The following is a 23,261-nucleotide window of genomic DNA, read 5'->3' as shown; positions in this document are numbered from 1 at the left end:
CCACATATAATCTTACTCCTTTAAAGTCTCAGACTTCCAGTTCCTTCTCCACACACTCACCAAAGTGATAATGCACCAACACGGAGTGAAGATCAAAAATAGATTTCAGCCAAATCATAGGATGAGAAAGAGGTGTGTGTGTGTGTGTGTGTGTGTGTGTGTGTGTGTGTGTGTGTGTGTGTGTGTGTGTGTGTGTGTGTGTGTGTGTGTGCGTAGGAAAGTGAGACGAACCGAGTCGCTCATGATTCGATCACAAGAGCAAGAAATCCGAGCCCGGGTCTTATAAATTTATAAATCTGAGGGCTCTCAGTCTCTGCGTGAGTCTGAAGTGGGCCGTTGTTCTATTCAGAGAACAGTAATATTCCGCTAAATCGCTTCATGGAGTCATTTAAAAAGCTCCTAACTGGCATCACTTTACAGCTCGTTGGTGTAGCGTCAACATTGCTGACAGACGAGGATAAAGATGGCGAGAATTATGTTGTTATGCCTGAAGAACGTACAGAAACAAATGATGGTGGGACCTCGTCTGGCGCAGACGGGACACAGATGGACCTATCGTGGCTAACTCGCATTAATCCCTGATATCTGACAATGTGGACAAGATGATGATGAGACTATAAATACAGCTAAAAAAAACAAAACAAAACAAAAACAACATTTAAATGGGACGGACAGACATGCGTCAAACATTACATTGAGGAGTGTGAAAATAACGATGCCGTTTTCATAAAGAGCCACCAGGAGACAGAAGACGCTTCAGTATGAAATGGCAAGAGGACAGAGGCGGAAGAAGGAGCAGCTGGAGAAGGAGATGAAGAAGAAATAATGGAGATGCTCTGATTTTTTGAATTGAGGCTTTTTTTGGCTGAACCCAGGAAAGTCAGGCTCTACAAAGAGAGGAGAGGGAGGGAGGCAGCGACGCCTGACAGAACTTACTCTTCACCCCCTTTTTCCCCTTGCGCTCCTTTCTGTACTGCTCCTTGAGTTTGGTAATCAGGCCCGGGTCCACGTCCCAGGCCTCAGAAATGGGACCTTGCTCGTCCTTCTCTACACAGGGAGAACAAAACCAGACCGAGAGGCTGTTGAGGAACGGCCCTGGTCGAGGCCCGAGCGGCCTGGCGGGGTGGGTGAGGCACCCCCCGCCCCTCCCCGCCAGGCTTGTAAGGTGCACAGACCCCTCCCTCAGGGGCCGGTACTCTCCTGGAGATGTGGAGGAACCTCCAGGATAGTTTCTTTAGGGTCTGTGATGAGCATGTTTATGTTACGCATGCCACTGCAACCTCAGGAGCAGCGTTTACAGGCGTGTTGAATTTTCTCGGCATGATATTTCTGTGCTACTGTAACAAATGAAAGAGGTGGGAAGGGGTGTGTGTGTGGGGGGGGGGGGGGGGGGGGTGGGGGCGTTGATGCCATGCGAGGGATTCTTTGAACTGGACACTCGGATTTTTGAATCGCGACAAATCTATAAAATTATTAAAAAATTGAACAATAAAACTACTAGAGAATTAAAACCACTGCACGAACATGACTGAAATTTGAGTTTCACAACAAAGAAAACCTCTCAGCATGGCATCAGGACAAGTTTTTTTGTTTTTCTCAGGATTTGGTCCCGAGTCTCAAAGGCCAATGAGATTCAGGGGTTCCGATTGATTTGACGACACACAGGAGTGGTGGACACAGTGCAGTCACAGGCCGACTGTGGGGACACACAGTGGAAGAGATCACAAACTATGGGTTAAACACAAACAGACTCCCAACAACATGACTCGTGACCACAGCATGACACACGGATGATGGGTACTCCATGAACAGGCACCACACTATGAGCAAATGAAAATTATTAGAGCAACAAGAAAATATAATTTCACAGCATAGGGCGAATCGGAAACGTTTATACTGCCCCTCATCATGCATGGGAGAATTAATACATGTATTGATATTGAAAGTAATGTGTCTCTATGGTTTGAACAGCAGTTTCATTCAGTCCCCACTGGGCCTGGTGTGTGACTCACCCCAGTCTGTGCCGTCTCCGGGGCCTCTGGACTCCGGTGAGGTGTCCATTTCATCGGGGCTCGACAGGAAGTCAAAGCCCTTCAGTGCCTCCTCCGTGTCAGGGTCCTCGCTGGTGTCCATGCTCGCCGGCAACGCCGCCGCCGGGGGCTTCTTCCTCAGGATCTGGATAAAGCAACGTCAAAAAGGTTCGCGTAAGCGGGGATTCCTCCTCCGCGGTTCGAGTCCACAAGTTGGGAGCGGCTCGTTTTCTTACCGTCCGAGACTCCACGTTGGTCCTGTCCTTCCCCTCGCTATCGTCGTCCTCGTCTTCATCGCTGAACTCAGCAGCTGCATTTTCAATGAATTTGAAGGCCTCCAGTACGGCACTCGTGTCGGAGAGCTCAGCTTTCCTGCAGGAGCGCAATGATATAATAGTGCTCAACGACAGCGTGAGGCACAAACAGCCTGCACCCCGGCTTCATGCTGCGTCTGGACTTCTCTCTGAAGCCTCGTTATTGTTCTATTGTGTTTTCAGAGACAGACCCAAATGAATGACACCTGCAAAGTCTGACTGTATTACATCCATCTTGCATAATAGTATAATAAACTATGAGACAGGCTGGCTCGGAAGTGTGTCACGCGACAACAGATACTGAAGCCCTTTCAAGAATCACACTCACCCCCTGCTGCCCATGCCTTTCGTCGTGTCCGTGCCGTTGACGAGGGGTTCGGCGCCCGTCCGTTCTCCTGTCCTCTGGCCCCCGTCGCCAGCAAGTCCCAGCAGCGCTCGGACTCGCTGGGACTTCACATCTAAGATGGTGTCTGTGTAGCCGACCTCCTGCAGGTACCTGCAAGAAGCAAAAAAAAAAAAAAAAATAGCTTTGAGTGATATTTTTATGTAAGCTTCATTCGATTGAGGTTTTCAGCGGTCAGTTGTATTGTACGAGGACAACACACCAGAGCCAGTTCCCGCAGCGGGTGCCGTTTGTGCAGAGGAGGAACCTCCGACACCGCATGTGCAATTCTATTGGACTCAGTATTAATAAACACTCTGTCGTGCAACGTGACAAGAGAAAACATAGTTTAATGGTATTCGTCTATTCTCTTTATGGTTGTTTGCCACGGATGAACAATTCCGTGGGGAAGTGTTCTTAATGGCATAAAAAAGGTACCTTAAAAATAGACCAACTAAACACCATTTAATATGTCAATTTTTTTTATTTGATACAGCTCAATCGTTTCCTCTTAATTAACACACAGCATACTGTGCTTCATGCCAAGTAGTAATTTCTGGCTGAATGCTGGATTATAATAAAAGACTGCATTTCCCTGTGGTTGTCTTTAGTCTAAATAAAATCTTTAAAAGAGCATTTATGAGATGTGATATTTTTATGGAGATTGACTGAATTTACTGCATTTGATTCAATTGAACTGAATTTAATTTGTTTTTTGGATTTTGATTTGATCACAGATGGGGGGGGGGACAACAACACATTTTCCTATTACAGGTGTCATGTCCTCTGGTTGTAGTCTAGTTAATCTCAGCTAAACTGCAGCGAGATGTAGCTTCACCTCAAATATTACACCTTCCCTGGAGGGTGGCAGAAGAAGCTCGGATTTGAGTGTGTGCCCTGACAGTAAGTGCGTGGGGGGGGGGGGTTTCTGGCACATTATTGATCCGTCTTCTTGACACCGACTCGTGAATAAATTGTCTGTTTCATCAGCCAGCATGTTGGTGCAGATGATGTGTGAGGCTGTCTGATGGTGTCTGGGAGAAAAGCTGGAGCTCGGTTTATTTGTACAGACTGACTGGAGACTAGAATGATATGATAACAATGCTCATGAGTCTGTTGGGTACACCAGAGAGATAAAGAAAAAAAAAAAAAAAACATGCACACAGAACAGGTAATATATTAAGTGTCCATGTGAGGGAGCTGTTCCCCACAGCTTTCTGGTTAAACAATACTTCTGGCAAAAACACTGTCTCACAAAAGTGACAAAACAATTGCTGGGAAATGCAACTGGAGCCCTATTGACACCCGGGTATTTCAATACAGTACTTTTCAAGGGGTTCAATAGGTTTCTGGGTTGAACGCAGCTTTCCGGGCCAGAGAATAGCGGCGTGTGAACTCACTGTCTGAGGAGCTGGCGGCCTTGTTTCCAGGACAGCTGATTGTTGAGCGATCCAGAAGTGTCATTCTCATTGGCCTCATCTGGAAGAGAAGAGGACACAAATCAGGGCGAACAGCACAGCCTCCGACATTATTTCCACTCTGTAAACACGGCCAGAACATTCCTGTATCGCAGCATCCTGGCAACTACACACACACACAGACTGTGCTGCTTGCAGGAGGAAAACAGTTAAAGAGACCAGGGCATCGCTTCTGTTCAAATTCAGTTTTTACTTCTTTATTCCCATTTAACTTTACCTGCTGTCCAAATATTTACACCCGAACAGGTATTGTTTACTTTGTTTAAATATTTAAAATGGGTTCGGGTGAAGCTGAACAAAACATCTGATATTAGATGACACATCTTGACACCTTCCAAGTGTCTGATCCCTGCTCCTCCCAGGTCCTGTGACATACGAGAAAGAGCGGCGACGTCCATCAAAGTTCGCATGCGACCGGAACGCCACGCTCGCGCTCTGCGGCCGTCTACAGCTCTGACGAAAACAATTAATGGTTGGATTCAAAGCTCACTTTGATATCCAACAATGTCAGCGCTCCACTTGCAAGTCAGCTGGGGATTTTGCATGGAGCAGAGAGACGCATTAATAATGCGTCTGTGTGTGTGTGCGTGTGTGTTTTGGCGGGGCAGAGTGACGAGAGTGCCTCAAAAAGTGGGTCATGCCTAATTCAGGAAGGCGATGAGCGGGCAGGTGCTCCACCATACCGGCAACACCTCCCACGTCTCCCCCTCCGCCTCACCTCCCCTTCACCCAACACCTCTCTCCTTCACCCCACCCGGCTCATTCATCAACACTTCAAGGGCTGGGGTGCTTTGAACAGCACTCATGAATAGAGATGAGGAGAGGAAATATGGCAATCTGACTTAATAATGACAGAGGACTTAAACACGAGAGGCCAATTAAACTACAATGATATTAAAAAAAAAAAAAACATGCAGCGCGCCGAAGCCGGTGATAACAGGGTGAAGGTACTGTAACACAAAAGGCACAATGTTCAAGAGCTGAAGCGGCATTTTTCGGTGTTTACGTATCGTGTGGCCACATGATGGTATAGTGGTCAGAGCGCTTGCCTCACAGGGAGAATAATCCCAGGTTGAGTCCCTTTCTGGAACAAAGTCTGCAGATTGTTCCCGTATACGTGTCTTTTTTTTCTCTCCAGAATCTGACAACCTCAGTTCGCCATTGGTGTAAATGTATGTGAGTGAGACTGTCTGTATCTGTGTGGTTTGTTTATGAGCTTTATTTGTGTAGAATTGATTAACTATTCTCCTCATTTATTGTGTCAATTTTGCAATGCATCCAAGAAACAACAGATTAGCATAATAATCACGACATTGTTTTGACTATGTTGACAGATTTGGTTGTATATATTCAGCTTTGTAAGTATCAGATGACGATCATTTCACTTGAATAATAAGTAGAGTAGGAGTTAACACAGAGCTTGCAGAGTGAGGAGAACTGGAAAATAATGTTTTGCTTTGGGCTTTAATGTGCTCTTTTAATCTTTAGAACACCAGATCCTCTTTACAATTCAGGCAAACACGGTGTGAAGAACTTCATCCAGACAAACAAGATTTGACATGAATGCAGCGCTCGCATACGTAACTCGTCACTGCAAGTATGCAAACTCAACAATAAGAGATTTATTGAGAGGAGGAGCAGGAGGAGGAAGTTGTGCTCCAAGACTTACCCGAGTCGTAGCTCGGAGGCTTCATGTCACCTTGATTTAATTCTGTCCCGTATTTTAACTTGTGGTATTTTGCTCTGAAAGTGAAGAAAAACACAGAGGAGGGGAGGGAAACAAAGAGGCAGATGAGGTTTATCAAACAGGTCCAGCAAGAAGCTATTAAAAACCTCATTATGCACAGTATCTGCATAAGCTTTGAAAATCATCCGAACTGATGCCGACTCCATTTCTAACAAACACAGTCGAGTCTCGTTGGCAATCATTTTAAGTATTTAGAGATTTGATTAGATTTTTTTTTTTTTGCTGTTATGACTAAGAACACGGTGAGCATTATCAAACATAATTCACATTTGAGCGTGCAGCACTATAGGAGTATTTGTTGATATATGGTACATAAAGGAGTGAATGAACACATTTAAACACCATATCGACTGTTGCAGTAATGAATGTGAATATGAACATCATTAAAAAGTTTTTTAGATATATAATCACAACACAGCTACAAGAGAAGGTGAAAGGGGAAAAGATTCAGAACTAATACAATTTGGACAAAAATAACAGCAATATGTGAGTTCATTTCTCCACGCCAGTAAAAAAATTTAGCGCAAGAAAATCAAATCAAATAAATACAGATAATATCCTGGACTGATGTAAATTTTACTGTTTGGGAACAATTTGACTTAAATCGATTCACACTTAAATTTGTAGCCATATTATTGCTGTCACTCTGGATAATCCTCATAGAGGCTGAAATGAAAATAACCTGAAACATGTACATACGTACAGTGAGGAAGTACCATTTTGTTACTTGACAAGTCTCCTTCACACGTACAGTATATACGATAGCGGTGGAGTCGATACGTAAAGAGCTTGGACGCCTTTCCAGCTCGTGCTGCTCCCACTACTCCACTCTGACGCAGAGGAAGCACCCCCCCCCCCCCCCATCAAAATCAAATTCCCTTTAAATTGGGTACATCCCACATTGAGAGAGCCACTTCTGATATTGCTTTGAGATACCCTCAGAGACGTGACCTGTTGCTTAGCAACTGGGGAAAGTGGTAGTAATTCTGGGTTAAGTGTTGCTCCAAAGGCAGAGAGTCTGAGGTGATCTCACCGGAATAAAGTAGATAAATATAAACGACAAACAGCCAGACAATAAAAACCAAGGAAGATGTTACCAAAAGAGCACAGTGGGCAGAATTTAACTAACCTTTGGTAAACAACACAGCACTAACGCATCCTGGCACCTCTCTCACTCAGTCGTCGTTAAAGCTTTCATTACTTTAGATCTCACGGTTTCCCAGGCGTAATTGAGGTGCCGGCAGTCAGCCATTTCATTTGTTAGTCATTCGAGTTTTCATTCTCCTACATATAACCTTTATTTATCTACAGAGGACTTGACAGATTGTCTGCACTCACTTCTGGAAGCTTTGCATTCGCAGAATTCCACACCTGATCTCAGCTCAGTAATGTTCTTCCTGTGTGGTGTTAAAACAGTGTCTCAGGTGCAGCATAGAACACCGACAACACACAGCGAGGACGACGTGTTCAGACCTTTAGGATGATATGCTTGATTACTTTGCATCGCACCTACACAGACATGTTAAAGTCATCGACACGTTTGTCCCAGTGAGCAGCCGGGTGTGTAAAAGAAAGGAAAAGTGTGTTAAACCACCCCCCTGCCAAAGGGGCCTTTTAGTGTGACTGAGAGCAATGCAACTCAGCTCAAAGAAAGCTACGACAACAACCAAGATCCCCTCCCCCTTAATTTCTCTGTCATCCTGTCCATCTACAGAGGACAGTGAGGAGTCATCAGCATCAGACAGCAAACAAAGCCTTCATGCCAACACATGCTCACCAACGGAGACATAACACCAGCTGGACTCTGGGGAATTTCCGGCAATCTGCTGCTGCTGTCACCAGCTGAGACATCTGACTGATACGGGGGGGGGAGCAAGAGGAAACTGAAGCCTCTTTTACATCGTTACATACTATCACTAAACTCATGTGGTGATGATGAGCTCCATGGCAACGCACAGGTGCAGCAGATGTTGATTTGTTGACCAGTGAGGGCATTGGAGATTCACAGTATCCGTTTCCATCATTTCTTAAGAGGCAGGAATTTATTTTTAGGAACATACAAAACATTGGAAACTCTGCAGTTGTTGTTGCACACGAGCTGAGGTAAGAGTGTTATGGGTGGGCTGAAGCGGCGGTGGGCAGGAAGGCGCTCACCTCTCTTGCTTCAGCGCGTACTCCAGCATTTTGATCCTCCTGACGAGGTCCTTCTTCAGGTTCTCCTGGCCTTTCCTTTCTCCCTGGAGGAAGGCAATTTGGGCCTGGAAAACACAAAAATAGGATCGTCAAGACAACACTTTCATTGTGATTTACAACACTGGATGGTAAAAATAGAGTCAATGTTTCCGGCGTTTTGGCATTTTTGAACGTTAGCGAGCTTTTCATCAAAGGCTCGACTTCAAAGAAAGACTCGGAGCGGCAACTTCTGAGAACAACTCCCTCTGTCAGGACTGAAATAGGATGATGTCAAATCAATATGTGTGGCATGATGTGAAATAAAAAGCCAATCTGTACTATTCTATTTTAATCCAACCTCTTCACTCTCCCACTGACAGACCCCTCCCCCCCCCCCCCCCCAACACACACAGCCAAAATCCCATCCCTTTGCAGCGTACCGTCTCTCTCCAGTAACAGGCGGCAGCTGTTGACGCACTTGGGCTGAGTCAGCATTACATTACATTACATTACATTACATTACATTACATTACATTACACTACGTTACATTGCTGGGTCCCACAAACGCACGGACATATGCGTGTGCGCACAATGTACAGGAGTTAAAATGACACTTTAGGCTAAAAAATAGCATTCAACAATTAATCCCATTTCCGCAATATCACCTCACACTTTGTTTGGTGTGAATTTCCCATTATAAGTGAAGAAACTGTATTATTGGACCTCATGCTGGTGCAGTGGTTAGCGCTCTTAGCGTACTTATGCGCCATACCAAACAATTACAAAGAGGTTACAATATCAACATAGGGCATATTTATTTTCAGAAAAGGCCTATAAATGAGGTTAAACTAATTTAGAACTCTATTACAGCTCATTTGCCCAGTTTAAGTGTGTTTGCATTAGCAGGAGGTCATGACCTCTCCTATAGCATAATGTTTTTATTACAGGATTAAAGTTAATTTCTTTTTCTCTAGTTAATCCAAAATTTGGTCAATCCTCAAATCATCGCAAACTCTGCAGTCGCTGTGACCTACATGTATAATAACAGTGCTGTCACGAATGTCTCAATAAGGAAAACAAATGCTTCAATTTAAAAAACAAATAAAAATAATCTGATATAAATGTTGAGTGTACAATACCATGGCATAACTTGATTCCTTTGGAAATGTTTTCATTATAGTGCACTCTTATCACTTCAAGCTGTTTTTCACTACATATAGCCTGGTCTGCGACAAAAAAAACAACAAAACAAAACAAAAGCCAGACAGTCTATCCGGTATTACGGGGGTTACAGCCAGGCTGCCAAGCAAAATCTAGACGCTGCTGCGAGTCTGTAAAGGGCTGCGTTGTTTGCAGAAAGCGGGATAAACACACCGTTGTTTTCCTTTTAGCACTTCATCAAAATGACATTCTCCTGCTGAATCCATCCGAGCGGCTGAAAATCACCAGCGAGACAATGAGAGTGAGAGGTGGATTTGAGTGCCACTCTCTAGCGAGGACGAGATGATGGAATAGCTGCAACGCTTGAGTCATATTCAGGATGAACACAAAAGGCAAACGCAGAAACAGAGTTCAGATACTCCGTTTGTTCCAAACACGGATTGAGAACACCTCCAGGAGACAAAATGTTACAGTCGAACTTCTGAGGTTTTAGGTTGGGTTTTTTTTTCCTTTTTTCTTTTGCGGGTTAACATCTGAAAGGGAATGAATATTGACTCGATTCCCTGCATTTCACTCTACATGCAGAGGATGGTGTGAGTTTGAGTGGGCTGGATCACGCTTTCACACGGATAGCGAGCAGCTCTGCTGCTGCCGCTGCCTGCAACAATGAGTCATGACAGCGCTTCAATCTGCCTCGTGTTATTATGAACATTTTCTTAGCATCGTCACAGCATCGTCCGCGCAGAAAAACCCCGCGCAATACCTGCCGGGGCGGCGGGGAGTTTCAGAGCGCTGCTGATGAAGTTCACGCTGTGATTGTGACCAACTAAACTCTGTCCTTTTTTTTTTTTTTTTTTACAAAACAGTCTGCACGGGTGCCAGCAACTCGTTTCTCTTGGAGGTGTGTCAGTGCAGCACTTAAAGCACTCCAGTCTGACAAAAACCTGCTTCGTGTACCGCTGTGGTCTACAGAACTCCTTACAATGTGACAGCTGCAAATTTTGATATTTGCCATTTTTCACAATCATAATTTGGCACAATATCGAACTCTCACAGTGATCAAAGCTACTTTACCAGCAAAATAGGAAAAAAAATGTAATAATTGTATTTTTAAATCCAAGTAAAGACTGACTCCACACACGGCTTTCACCTTAAACACTGGAACAACGTCATCTCGGGCCAAGCAGCCACATTTGATAGATGCCAGACTTCCTCAGAAGTTTCACAATGAAAGATTTTGTTGTTTAGGGCAGTTGGGGTCACATTATCGGCTGGGTAAGTATTTACTGCAGGGGTGTTAAACACATTGTAGTTCAGGGGCCACACGCAGCCTGATTTCACCTTGAGTGGGCCAGACTGGCAAAACAGTGCCATAATAACCAGTAAGTTTAAACTTTTTCTTTTCTGTGGCAACTTGTACAACTTGCTTGGTGGCTTGGCCCCTTATGGGCCGGTCTTAGCCCACATGTCTGATGTTTAACACTTTTAGAGGCTTTAGAGAGCCATATATATTTAAGCCTGCAACCGTCTCGTGGTTGTTCACCACATTTTTTTCTGTAACCAATAATATTTATAACATTTCACATAATCTACCTTTCATTTAGTTCCAACAATAAGCATACTTTAACAATTGATTTGCGGAAAAGAAACATTATCCCAACACACTGCCCAACTCACCAAAAAAAAAAAAAAAAAATCACCTGTAAAACCATTATACATTTTTTAGTTTATTCATTTATTTATACAAAATTATAAGACAAGCACAAGCACGTTGATGTCTGGTGAACAGAATTTTGATATTGAAGATAACAATAACGCTAATGCTAAATAATTGTTGCTTTCTGTGTTTTGACAAAAAAAAAAAAAAAGGAAAAAGGAGGGAGGCTAGAATAAAAGAAAATTAAATGACAAGAAAATTCTTTCTCTGGCCATTAGCTCTATTCAAGAAGTAATTTATGGAGCCATGGAGGAGAGCCAGTGATGAAAAAAGTAAACTAACCACAGAGGAGTAGGTACAGAAAGTCATTCATGTTTCAGCTGATGACAAACATCGATTCGCCCTGCTGGTTAGACTGAAGATAAGATTTGCAAATGTGACAAGCAGAGGGGAGAAGGTGGTGCCATTTACCACCTTCTCGGTAACCTTCATTTACACCTTCAAGTAAATGATTAACTTGGCTATATTCAGAGACGCTAGCATTTGTCCATCACCTTTAAAGTGGAGAACGTGCTCAAGACAGGGGACACAAATTAGGCATTGGGAAAATATCACCTATGGAAAATGACTGCAGCTCTTAAAATAACTTGCTCTGGCTGGAGTCCAAATATCAGTGGGGACCACTGCTGCTTCGGGACACGGAGACTGTATCACACGTAATTGAGTCCAGAGTGTCTCATCAGGATAATTGTCGAGCCTTTTTCTATTAACTGAACAAAGTTGATCTTCCTGCGAAAAGACAATAAAGGCTCCTACAAACTGTGTGATTTCAACAGCCACGTTATTACCTGTGGCAATTTTGAATACAGTCCTAAGTTTGACTGTACGATGGCGGTCTGCTAATTTAGAAGTAATGACTTCCAATTCGCACTCTGGTACGCGTGAACAATAATGCTCTGCTGCATGCGGCTGGTGCTTTAAGGAAATAAACACAATGGAATCGTTGTGAAAGCAGCATTTATGGACATGTGGGAAGTTTGGTCTGGGGGGGGGGGGGGATGTGGACGTGGCCTTACATTTTACCTCCTTTGGAGTCTGCCAACGACTATTTCGATGGTTATGTCATTTTTCTGCTGCTATTTTTTTATTGATTGTATTCTGAAGTCAGGAAATTTCTGACCCTGCCTGATAATAAACTGCTGCAGTCAGAAGTCGCACAATCACCACAGTGATTTTCTTCAAGCTTCTCTCCCTGAATGAGCGCCGGGATTCAACCACAATGAAGGTATCGCTACGCCACAGTTAATAATGCCCACAATAACGACAAAGTGAAAGAACAGCTTGGAAGGTTATAATGTATTAGGTGTTGCAGTACACATGCCAGGCGGAGATGAAGGCTTTTCCCCCCCACTGTGAGTGATAACTGGACTTGGGTTTTGCTGGAGACGGCGAGTGACCTCCACTTCCTTATCCACGTGAAAACGCCGGCCGGGGACCCCTGGCGTCCTGCCGCGGCCCCCGATGGAGAATACTGCGGCTCTGTGAATCTCTGGCTGGCCGTCTCTCCTCTATCAAACATTAACCTTGGGAGGAATGCAATGAGTCAACTCTGGCCATAAAGAGACACAGGAAGCATTTAATTCCCGGGCCTCACACTGACTGCATTATTGCACTGCTGGATAAGGGCTCCTTAGTCTGTCTGAGCAGGAGAAGTGTAGAATGGGGCATCCATCTCGTGCGCTGGGCTTTTCAGAGACAGGAAAAGGAGGCAGGAGAGAAAAAGTCTCATGGCTGAAGAGGAAAACAAACCCAAACTCTGAAGTCCCGTGCACACATCATATTCTGTTTTGGGATAGATTAAATACAGAAATGAGTGAAACCAGGAAAATAGACTGAGCCTTCAAAGCAAAACAAACGTGATGAATTTGCCCCTGCAAACACAAAACGACAGTTTTTTTTTTTTTTTTTAACAGTAGAGAGACTAATTGGTTGCTTCGTTGTGTACATTATGTACTTTTTCTTTGTTTCTGGAGTCGCTGTGCTTGCACGACTCTGACATGAGTTCGTTCACAGCAGTTCACAGACGATGGAAGCAGTTTCATATTCTTTGTCACTTTATTATCAATCCACGATCTCGAGAGCGATCCGTATAAACCACATTCCCGCAGTTGTAATTAGCGAAGTCCTTAAAGTGTGCCATATATAAATACCACACGCGTTTTCCTCCAGACTGGCTCTGTGTCGTCGCCCCAACACATCCGCAACACAACGGGTCCATTTAATCCTCACCGAGTGAACACAGACAGACCCAGTGAGTCTCCAACAGCGTGCGCCTCTCTTCTTGGAAAAAAAAAATAATAATAATACAGCGGACACTCATAACCACCTCAGGGCTCGCACACAAACAAAATGATCACAGACGGAGGCCACCAGTCTGAGCTCAAGGAGAACGGGCCTGTTGAAAGTGCCACATTTAAATGCAAACAACCTTCTGCTCTCACAGTTACCACAAACCAATCAGCATCACGATGGCCACTCTGATAACCAGCCAAGTACATTCCGCACATTCCATTACACCAGTAACTACTGAACAAAAAAGTATGAAAACAAGACAGCCAAGGCAGAACAGCTGGTGAAGACAGTGATACAGCTTCAAAGCTGGATTTACAAGCTATTACGACAGCACGTCCACACAAACGTCTTAATGGCGACTGAGTTATTTTGACTGAGTGAGTTATTATGGAGGTAGTTTTCTCTGCATGTAGAAAACAAAACATTGCTAATACACTAGTTAAGGACCGTAATTGCTGGTAGGCGTTTGTATCAGGCGGCATCTTCATTGAAATATTCCAAAAGAAAATATTGTGGTTGCTTTTTAATGGCCCTAAATTAAAACATCTTTGGGTAAAAAAAACAAAAACCTTTTCATACACTTTAACCTGGTCGTGGAATCATTATCAGAGATCTCAAGCCAGAAACATTCATATCCATCAATTCATTGCAGGATAGCATCAGTAATATGCCAATAGAGCAGTGTATTATTGTGGTACCTGTATATTTACTCCCAGGGATTTACATTGTCTTGTAGCTAACCCAGTGTAATGGCTGCTGAGCCTTCATCTAAATAGGACTTCTTTGTAAAATCATTTAAATTAAAAATAAAATATGAAGGTAGAAGTTCCATTTTTTATCTAAATTGTTTTAAAGTCTGGTCTCATATTAGGATGAATAGTCATTTTTTTTTTTTTATAGAAGAACTATCACATGTCTAGTTTTATTAGTTTTGCATACAGCAGCTTGACGGATATGTATTATAACACACAAGCACGCATCTCCTGTCAAAGCCAGATGTGTCACAAGGTTTTGTTTTTTTTAAGGATTGCAATCCTTTTTTTAGGGCCTGTGACAAATGAAGTGCAATGTGATTCGCTGAAGTGGATGTGGGAGAAGATGAAATCATATCAGAACCAGCTCTTGAGGACAAAGCTCACAAAGGTCACACAAACACACACACACACATGCTTCCATGCTAAATATAACAGCCTGAAGATATGGTTACTTCTGTTAGATTTGCTTGAACCTGCAGAGGTTTGAGGAACGATTTGACATAGTAATCTTATCCTCAGTGGCAGGTTAGGGAACTGTTTTGTTTTTTGTTTTTTTTAAGGTAGAATAGAATAGAATAGAATAGCTGTTCGCTGGCCTGGACATGAAAAGTCCTTTTACACAACAAATATGTAACTTCTTTTACGAGAGTGGGGTTAGATAGGTCTTTTTTCATATAACCGGAGAAATCCCGTGTTTTCAGGTGCAGTACACATGAAGTCACGGTATAATCCGCTCTCAGTCGTTCTCATTTCAATGTAATCTGTGCTTATCAGCTCTTCGATAAATCTCAACTAAAAGTACTTAGTTTGTATTTTTCTTCATTTATTTTCAGACAGTGTAGCTTTACAGTCCTTTAAAGTGGCAATAAATAGGTCCTGGGGAGTCATACTATCAATATTACTGCTACATCTCGTGGCCAAACATTATTTTGTGTGCAGGGGGCGCAGTGGAGTAGTTATCGTTCATTTATCGAGGTGAACTGATCAATACATCATGATATTGATTTGAGGCCATATCGCCCAGCCCTAGTAGTTTGTTAAAGTGGAAGACAGACGCAGTCGTCATTAAACCCAATATTAATACAAAACAGACCGATAAACAAAAAGGCAAAACAACAAAGACAGACAAAAATAGTGTTTCTCACAAATGGTCCTCACGTGATGTAATAAGTCACCATAAAGGAATTAAGCGAGTCGCTTGAATCAGGCTTTTGTACAGCAGATAAACAAGCTGTCATTTCAATGAGGTATGCTGGTGTGTATCTGAGGCCTCGTTTACACAACAACGTTTCAAGTGAAAGTCAGTGTTTTTGCATTATCGATTCAGGAACGTTTTGAAAATGATGCCCCTTTACACACAAACGGCATGAACTCTGAAAACGTTGTTGGCGCGTAACGTAACTAGCGGGGGCTTGTTAGTTGCTTTTGTAATGAAACCACACACACGCGCACAGAGAACAATACGGTCTAAACATTAAGAATCTACTAGTGTAGAAGAAGTATTTACTACGGCCGAGTCACACATGTGCAGAGGGAGCGTTTCAGAAAAGCTGTATTTTCCACCGTTTACACAGAGATGGAACCAAAGCATTTTTGTACATTTCCACCTTGGGAGCCGTTTTGAAGAAGTCGGGAAATTGAGTTTTCAGTGGCTCCGAGCACCCTTCATGCATGGTAGGTGTACCTGATGGTCAGGATTGTAAAACGTGAGACAAAAGCCAGATATATTATAAAAGTTCTACCTGTGGTCAAGCTGTAGGTCAATGCAGTATTGATAGGCAAATCTCTCCAGTGTGTCAGAAGCTCGCCGTCTTATGCCATGCTACATTATGTTGAAATAAATCTTACTATCATGACCGAGTTAACCTTTATCCTTTCATTACTGATCGGATCTGGTGGTACGAACATCCAATCACAGACAAGATTCCCCAGCGAGGCACACATTTGTAATGGGAGCAGCTGCAGTACCGTCATAAACACACAGTCATATCAAAGAATTGCCAGACGTCCAAAGTTGAAATATTTTTTTTTTTGGGGGGGGAAAGGTCAGAAGCGCTGACTCACTTCACTTTTTCTTTTTTTAACTATTCTACAGCCATAGAATCCAAATAAATCAAGGCAATCTAGTGGTAAAAAGGGTTCAGGTTCAATTTAAGAGGATTTATTTTTCATCCTTCTGAGAGAAGCCGAGGCTGTAAAATTCCCCATTTTAAACCCAGCTGTCATTTCTCTGTTTTATCACTACAACTACAATCTGCCTTCATCTTATAACATGCCAAATGACTGCATGTGCCAGTATTAAACAGATCAATCCACTTTCTCTTATTTAAAAGTGTATTTTCCTTCACTGCCCCATATCCCACGAGCAGAGGACAAAGCCAACGCCAGCAGGCTTGTAACTGTGTCTGAGGTTCTCTCACTGTAGACATTGCTCATCCGTGGCTGCGCTCATGTTTGCTATTAGGAGCCGCCTGTTACAATGAGCTGCTCAAACTACCGTTTAGATTCCAGCTTGGTTATCTGGAATAAGTCACGCTTTTGACCTTCGAGGCCCAACACCCAGGAAAAAAAAACAAGAAAACCACACCGGAGGTCGCTTACAGTCAAATCCCATCTCCCCTCTTTTCCCCCCCAACTTTCACACTGACACAGATTTGTTGTTTTCATCCCCTCACACGTTCCCACTTGAGCTTCATTTTACACTCTGCCGTCACAAAGCTTGTGTCAAGTTGACACTGCAGTGCCGGATCACGGGACGTGCAAACGGAGGCGCTATGTTGGGCTTCTTCGGGACGAGGGTGCCGCGTTAATATTACATCAACCTTGTGGCGCACATGCTTGGGACGAGCCACATTTTTCAAGCGTTGGCATTTTCACGGACAAACGGGTTGTGTGTGTGGCTGTGAGCGCCAGTTGTGGCAGAAGCAACAGTGCGACGCAGTTGAGCGCGCGCTGCAAGAAAGAAGATGATCTGAAGTGACAGAAAACAGTCCAAGGGATGATGAGTCCCACGATGTTAAAAGGTCTATTTAAGGCAGAGCTACTAAAGTGCTCCTTAAGCGAGAGGCGGAGAAGACGATGATGCGGCTCAGGCCCTCTGGCCTGCGCAGCATCAAAAGGCAGAAAGCTCAGTCTGCACCGTCTTCATTTTAAAGCCCGAATGTGGTCCTTCATGCCTCGAACACACAGCATGGTACCGGCGGCAAACATCAGTGTTCATCGGGTAAGCTAGGTGGCTGGCTAAAGGATATGCGATTGATATTATATGATGACGAGATTGCCAAGATTATACAAGACATTTCAAGACAAGTGTAGAGGTCCTTGTTTATATCTGCTGCGTTGAGTTTCAGCTGACATTTCACCATGTTTTGCTTGGGTTTTTGGAAATGGGATGAAGTAAACCCTGTTGTTTATCCTTTCGGGACTCCTCGCATCGCCCCAGGTGGATCATTTCACCATTTTTTTGCATCTTAAATAGCCCAGAAAACAACAAAAGCGTTCAGATCGAATGCTTCTCTACAGAGCTCAGAATGGTTGTCCCGAGTCTAGACAGTCAGCAGTCGAATGGCACTTTTTTGTTTGTGTTCAGGGGCGGGACCTAGCCAAAGGTCAATTGCACAGACAAGCAGAATTTTCTACTATTTCATTAATGCAATATGTAATTTTTAAGATTAAGCCATGAAGCAAAACCTTGCATTTGTCGCACTTATTTGTTTTACAAAATGGGCACAAAGCTGACATTGCTTCTCCTTGACGAGAGGGACGAGTGGTTAGTCACTCTGCTTCAGGTATCAGATATGATGTGTCTGAGGAGCTTGACGAACACGAGCAGCCTCGAACGGGATCAGAGTAATCCTGCCTTACAAGAAATGTCCGAGCTGAACTGAGGGAAAACGTGTCATTGCAATGACTGTGATATACACCATTACTCTAACTTGAAGCTCCACTGATATTAAAATGGAAACTTTTCTAAAATAAAAAAAAGAGATGAATGTATTCAGCTGTATTACGTGTCAAACATTTAGAGTTGCAAAGCTAAACAACAGGATATACGTAGCATACTGTGCAACACGGAGCTTAAGTGACCAATAAAGTCAAACTGTATTTGTATGTGGACCATGAAATTAAAGTATAAAGAAATGCATAGAAGACAGTAAAAAAAAAAAAAGTCTGATTACATCACATCAACACAACAGCAATTTGATCCAGCAAGTACACCAATTTACAACTGTGACAGAGTGGCGACCTCTGATTTACTGTAAAACCGGAGGAGGCAGGCGACTCTGCGGCTCAACCCGGCAGCTGTCCTGCCCTCCCACACAGACCGACGAAGGCTGGAAGTGTGATTGCAGGAAGAAGAAGAGGAATTAGAGCTCCGGCGGGGCACAGAGAGGCTCTGGTGCGAGTCCAACCCGGGACAGTGGAGCGGAGCTCCGAGGACTGGGCCTCCAGTTAACGAACACGGTTCTCTTCGGAGGGGGCTCGCACGGGAAAAAACAAGAACCCTTGGAAAAACTTCCCAGTGTCGGTGTATTTGATAGGAGCTGCCTTTGTTTGGATGTTACTTCAGTCGAACCTGAATCTGAGCACACCTTGCGGAAGAATGTGAGCCCTTGTGTGGCATTAGTTTCCATGTGAACAGTTTCATATAAAAGGTTGGATTTCTTCATCGCCGTCTCGGGTTCAAGGATATGGAGAAGCCGGTACTTATACCGCCGTATTCTTGGTTAGGGAGTGTGTGCTTTTTTAGCTCTTTCCCACTGGCAGGCACATACTGAGAGGGCAAAAATAACTGCAACTCGGGGGTGGACGTAGTATCAACTGAAGAATGATGGTGACTCCCATCTTAGAATTTCTCAATGCTGTGGTATCTGCCTCTGTGTGTGTGTGTATACGTGGTTCCGTCGCTCTTAATGCCACGCCACTGAGCCCAACATGCCTCCAGCTTTGCCATTAGAAACAGTAAATACAATAAGTCAGCCAGGCATGGTAATTCTCGGTGGCTCCACAGAAAGCTTCAGTCATCAAATAGCTGTGGATACGAAATAATCTTTGCCAGGATAAAAAAATCTTTCATTTCAAAGTACAAGAGGAGCTTCTGTCCGGCGGAAATAAGCAGGTCCACATTTCAGTCTGCACCCATGTTAGGCCACCTTACACTCCGAGTCACCTTCAACCTTCTCCTGGTGTCAAATTATGGCTGCTGACAGATACTTCTGGCAAGGAGATACCCCACGGAGCAGGGATTTCCCCATAACTGGAGAGCAGAAGCGGCGCACTGGAGCCCCGCCTGGCCTACGCAGGATGCAACTTGATGCAACCTCAATCATCAACCCTGGAACATATCAGTGTGAGGGAGTGCAGCAGGGCAGTAATGATTAAATCAATATCCCAATAGGAATAATGACAATTCCCTACATTGTGATAAAGCACATGGGTGCAAAAATACCTTTGGAATGATTGAATTTAAAACAAATTAACAAACTGCCCCATGGTCCATCTCATGGTCGCTCTAATTAAAAACAAATAACTGGAGCGCTTGACCAGTGTGGCCTACTAATCCAACTCCACAAACCGGAAAACCGATCATCCAGTTTCAGCGCCAATGTAAAGTGCTCACATGAGCGGTCAAATAATTGTTCGAGCGATCAGCAGGAAAGGAATCCACAGCCGTTTTGATAATCGATAGCTGGAAGCTGGAACGGTCAACTGAATAATTCAGTGACAGAATGACAACAAAAACGAGATCTACCAATCTCTACAGAGTTAATAAATGTCATTGTAGGGTGACATTTTGAAGAGACACCAGCAAAATGGTTGGAACGGTGTCTAAAAATCAAGGTTTGATTTATTCAAACACCCCTATGGAGATTCAACAAAACATGAGCATGTCAAATACTTGCATGCAGACAACCAGCCTTTTTACACATTTTTTTTTTCATCTGACATTTTGCCAATGAAGAATTTATTCCCTAACTTTATGCATGACAAACTTGAGACCTTTGGTTCCTGGTTCATAGGCTGTACAATATATGTTTACAAGCAAAAAGAGCCCCTAGGAAGTCGTAAGAACAAAAACCATATTGCAGATATCTATGTGCTACTTTGATATTAAAGACTATATTTATTTTGGTTGACAAATGTTAGAACTGTGAATTGAGGATCTTATCACGATTTTGCATTATGAGAAATGTGAAAATACACAAAGGCCATTTTTTTTTCTCCCTATTTCTGTCTACCAGCACAACAAATCGATAAATTTACCGATTGTCAGGAATCACAGGGCTGTTGTTGAACCGCGAGTGGCCGCGGCCTACGCTGTGCACGGAAACGGCTCAGCAGCGGGACGAGTCAGGCCTGTACAGTTTCTGTGCTGCTCCAGTAAAGAGGAGTGGCTCTGAGCATGACCTAACAGGCTGGCCGGACAACATTCCTGCAGGCTCTGGGGTTTGCCTTCCTTCCAAACAGCGACAGAAGACACAGCCTCTATTCTCTGCTGTTCATTGACTGTAAAAGCAGCAACAAAAGGAAATTAAAAAAAAACAAAAAAAAAAAACCCTGAGTGAAGAAGTCAAACCGAGTGGTGAAGTACTTTTTGAGAGAATTCCATCAAATGCTACCCGAGGTATGATTGCAGTTTGTCACTAAAACACAGAGTGCAGAGATAATGATGAAAACTGTGCTGCAGAGGGATGAGATGAACAACGAGGAGTGAACTGTAGATGGTATGTGGTATCTTCCATTAAGGCTATATGCCCACTAGAGCTTTCCATTATTCATAGAAGCCTATTTACGTTCATTGTGGTTCCTTCAACAAAAGTTCTTTGAACATGTTCTATGGGGGAAAGTATACCTGTACGTTTGCTTCACTCAGGCCTCCCTCAAGGACACAGTAAGGTTAGAGCTCATATGAAAGGTTTTCAATTCCATTCAGCAATACTGCAAGGTGGAGGGGAACCAATGACGAAATGAATAAACTCTCTTTAGATGTGTCAAGTGATCAAAGTATGGCGGGAAGTTTCAGGTAAGCTACTATACGTTGAGGATTAAAAAAATAAATAAACTCAAAGTGGGTTCGCGGTGTTTTGCCGCCACAAACAAACCGTGCAGCAAGTAATTTGGCAGGCCCCCTGTGCCTGCTGCAGTAAATGCAGCTTGTGTGCCGATAAGCTTTCTTCATGACGGCAGACAGGAAGCTTAAAACAGCAGCCAGACTGAGAGTGCTGCACAATGCTGATGAGTCAAAACCCCGTACTACACTGGCCGGGGGTATACGTCACCCATCTAGAAAAAAATGCAGGGTCTCTTGTCCCCTGTCTTTGTTCGTTGAGGTACGAGTTTCCCAAAATGATGCCTGCCGCCAAGGCAGATAAGTCAGATTTTTGGCTTTGTGTTTTAGCAGCCACAACACCACAAGTGGGTCAAATTAGTGGAGTGAAAAACTCAGGGTTTTGTTTTTCTAAATATAAGATATAGCACTTAAGATGAATAGGCTGCACATGCATTTCTGGGGTTAGAAAAACCTGTCAAGCCCTATTAAGACGACAAATCCTAATCAAAAAGCCACATATATGGCAAATATAATAGAGATGTGCAACCAATAAGCATTACTTCGGTGTGCCCCAAAACCAGAATAAAACACAGGAGCTAGATTAATCATATGTAAATAAAGTTCTGATCTGATTGGAATTCACACAGAAAATTTGGAATTTGTAAGACAATCACATGTCATTCAAACTAAATGAACAATCCGAATCAGCGAGGACCCTGGGGTAATATTGGTTCACAGAAGGAAACCCCACTTTGTGCTTACACTAAACTGAACAAAAATTTGATATTTTTAGAGAACCACCGAGTGAAGCATACTTAACAATGAAATTAGGTTAGATTAGCAAAACAATAGTTTGAGTCACAGCTATGTACAATCCGACGTGTGAAAACAGGTCTACGCTACTTTACTGGACCCGTTTTGTTTACATTAATGTAATTTATCACAACCAGTGGGACGATGGAATGTGTCGGGCAGAGGTCAGAACCCTAAATATGTAAGAGAAACAGCAGTGTCATGGAACAACTAAAAAGCCCCGTGACCTTTGCAAACGACAGACTGGGCAGGATTTAAAATCTGTCTTCAGGAGTGGCAGGCAGCGAGCTCACCACAAGATTCATAAACAAGACGTAGTGACTCCATCATCCCCAGTGTCCGTCAGCACCGACTGACCCAACATCAAATCACCTGACATGTCCACCACCTCTCCTCTACATACATACATTTGTTGGAGCTTTGGAGAGAACACATTGTATGAATCTCGGCGGTGTGCTTTACATTTAGCTATAAGTAGCCAGCCAGCAGCTCCAATACGTTTTGCGTCACACTTTCTCCACTTTGCTCGCAAACACCGCCGTCAAATCTTTCTTGTAGTTTGATAATTTGCCAAACGGGAAACATTTACAGCACGTATTCAGTCCTCCAAAAACACGGGGGAAGTTTCGTGGTGTCAGGGGCAAGGGAATAGGTGGCAAACCGCCGTCGTGCAGTTGGGTTGAGAGGGGCGCTGCAGCTGCTTTAGCTCTGGAGCTAAAGCTAACAGGCTAACGTGAAAACCAGAACAATCAAGACTGAAACTCAGCGCGGCTCGCCGGGCAGCAGCAGAGCCGCGTCCCGTTGCCGTCACCAGCACGGGCCGCATGTACGTAGAATATGCTATATTTCACCTGCAATTCAGCTCGCTCCACCTCCCATTGTGCTCTCTCCACTTCGAAACGGGCCCATTCGTGCTGCAGGAAGTGCAAGATCCCCGGGATACTGTACTGCGCCCTAGCCGCTTCCCCGGCGTCGCCATCGGGCAGCGGTCCTTTCCCACCGCCGGGTAAAACGGAGTTGTTATTGTTGTTGAAGAACACACCGGGCCCCGCCTGCTCGTCCATGGCCGGGCTCGGTGGAAAGGTCGGTCCGTTGTCGCGCTGGCTCGACGTGCTGGATATCAACGGAAGGGCAAAAAAAAAGCGTATCGACGGCGCTCCGTCTCGGCTCGGCTCGAGGGAATGAACTCACTTTCTGACAGCTCGCTGTCACTGCATGACGTCAGCGGCGCAGTCACGCCCACAGCATGTTCAGTGTGGGGCGTTCGTTTCAATCACCTGGACCGCCCGATACAACATTCAACAAACACAAAATCCGGTTCAACTATTGCAAAAAAATAAAAAATAAA

General features: G+C 43.9%; 1 protein-coding gene across 3 annotated transcripts in view; it reads right to left on the bottom strand.

Moving 5' to 3' along the window:
• The window catches only part of strn (striatin, calmodulin binding protein), a 30,122-nt gene extending 7,047 nt beyond the window's left edge, over positions 1–23,075 (bottom strand). Inside the window, exons 1-8 of one of the 3 annotated variants that reach the window (XM_080507831.1) lie at positions 22,765–23,075; positions 8,106–8,209; positions 5,874–5,947; positions 4,127–4,205; positions 2,673–2,840; positions 2,267–2,402; positions 2,013–2,175; positions 937–1,047 (exon numbers count right to left, since the gene is read on the bottom strand). In XM_080507831.1, the coding sequence (XP_080363957.1) occupies positions 937–1,047; positions 2,013–2,175; positions 2,267–2,402; positions 2,673–2,840; positions 4,127–4,205; positions 5,874–5,947; positions 8,106–8,209; positions 22,765–22,977 (1,048 nt within the window). In that variant the 5' untranslated portion in view covers positions 22,978–23,075. Of the gene's footprint in view, positions 1–936; positions 1,048–2,012; positions 2,176–2,266; positions 2,403–2,672; positions 2,841–4,126; positions 4,206–5,873; positions 5,948–7,289; positions 7,349–8,105; positions 8,210–22,764 lie in introns of those variants that run through there. The other 2 variants (XM_080507833.1, XM_080507832.1) reach the window with 2 other exon arrangements.
• Positions 23,076–23,261: the final 186 nt, after the last annotated feature.

Source organism: Blennius ocellaris (assembly GCF_963422515.1).
Source record: "Blennius ocellaris genome assembly, chromosome: 13".
Lineage (NCBI taxonomy): Eukaryota > Metazoa > Chordata > Actinopteri > Blenniiformes > Blenniidae > Blennius > Blennius ocellaris.
This window is presented reverse-complemented; position numbering and strand designations above follow the sequence as displayed.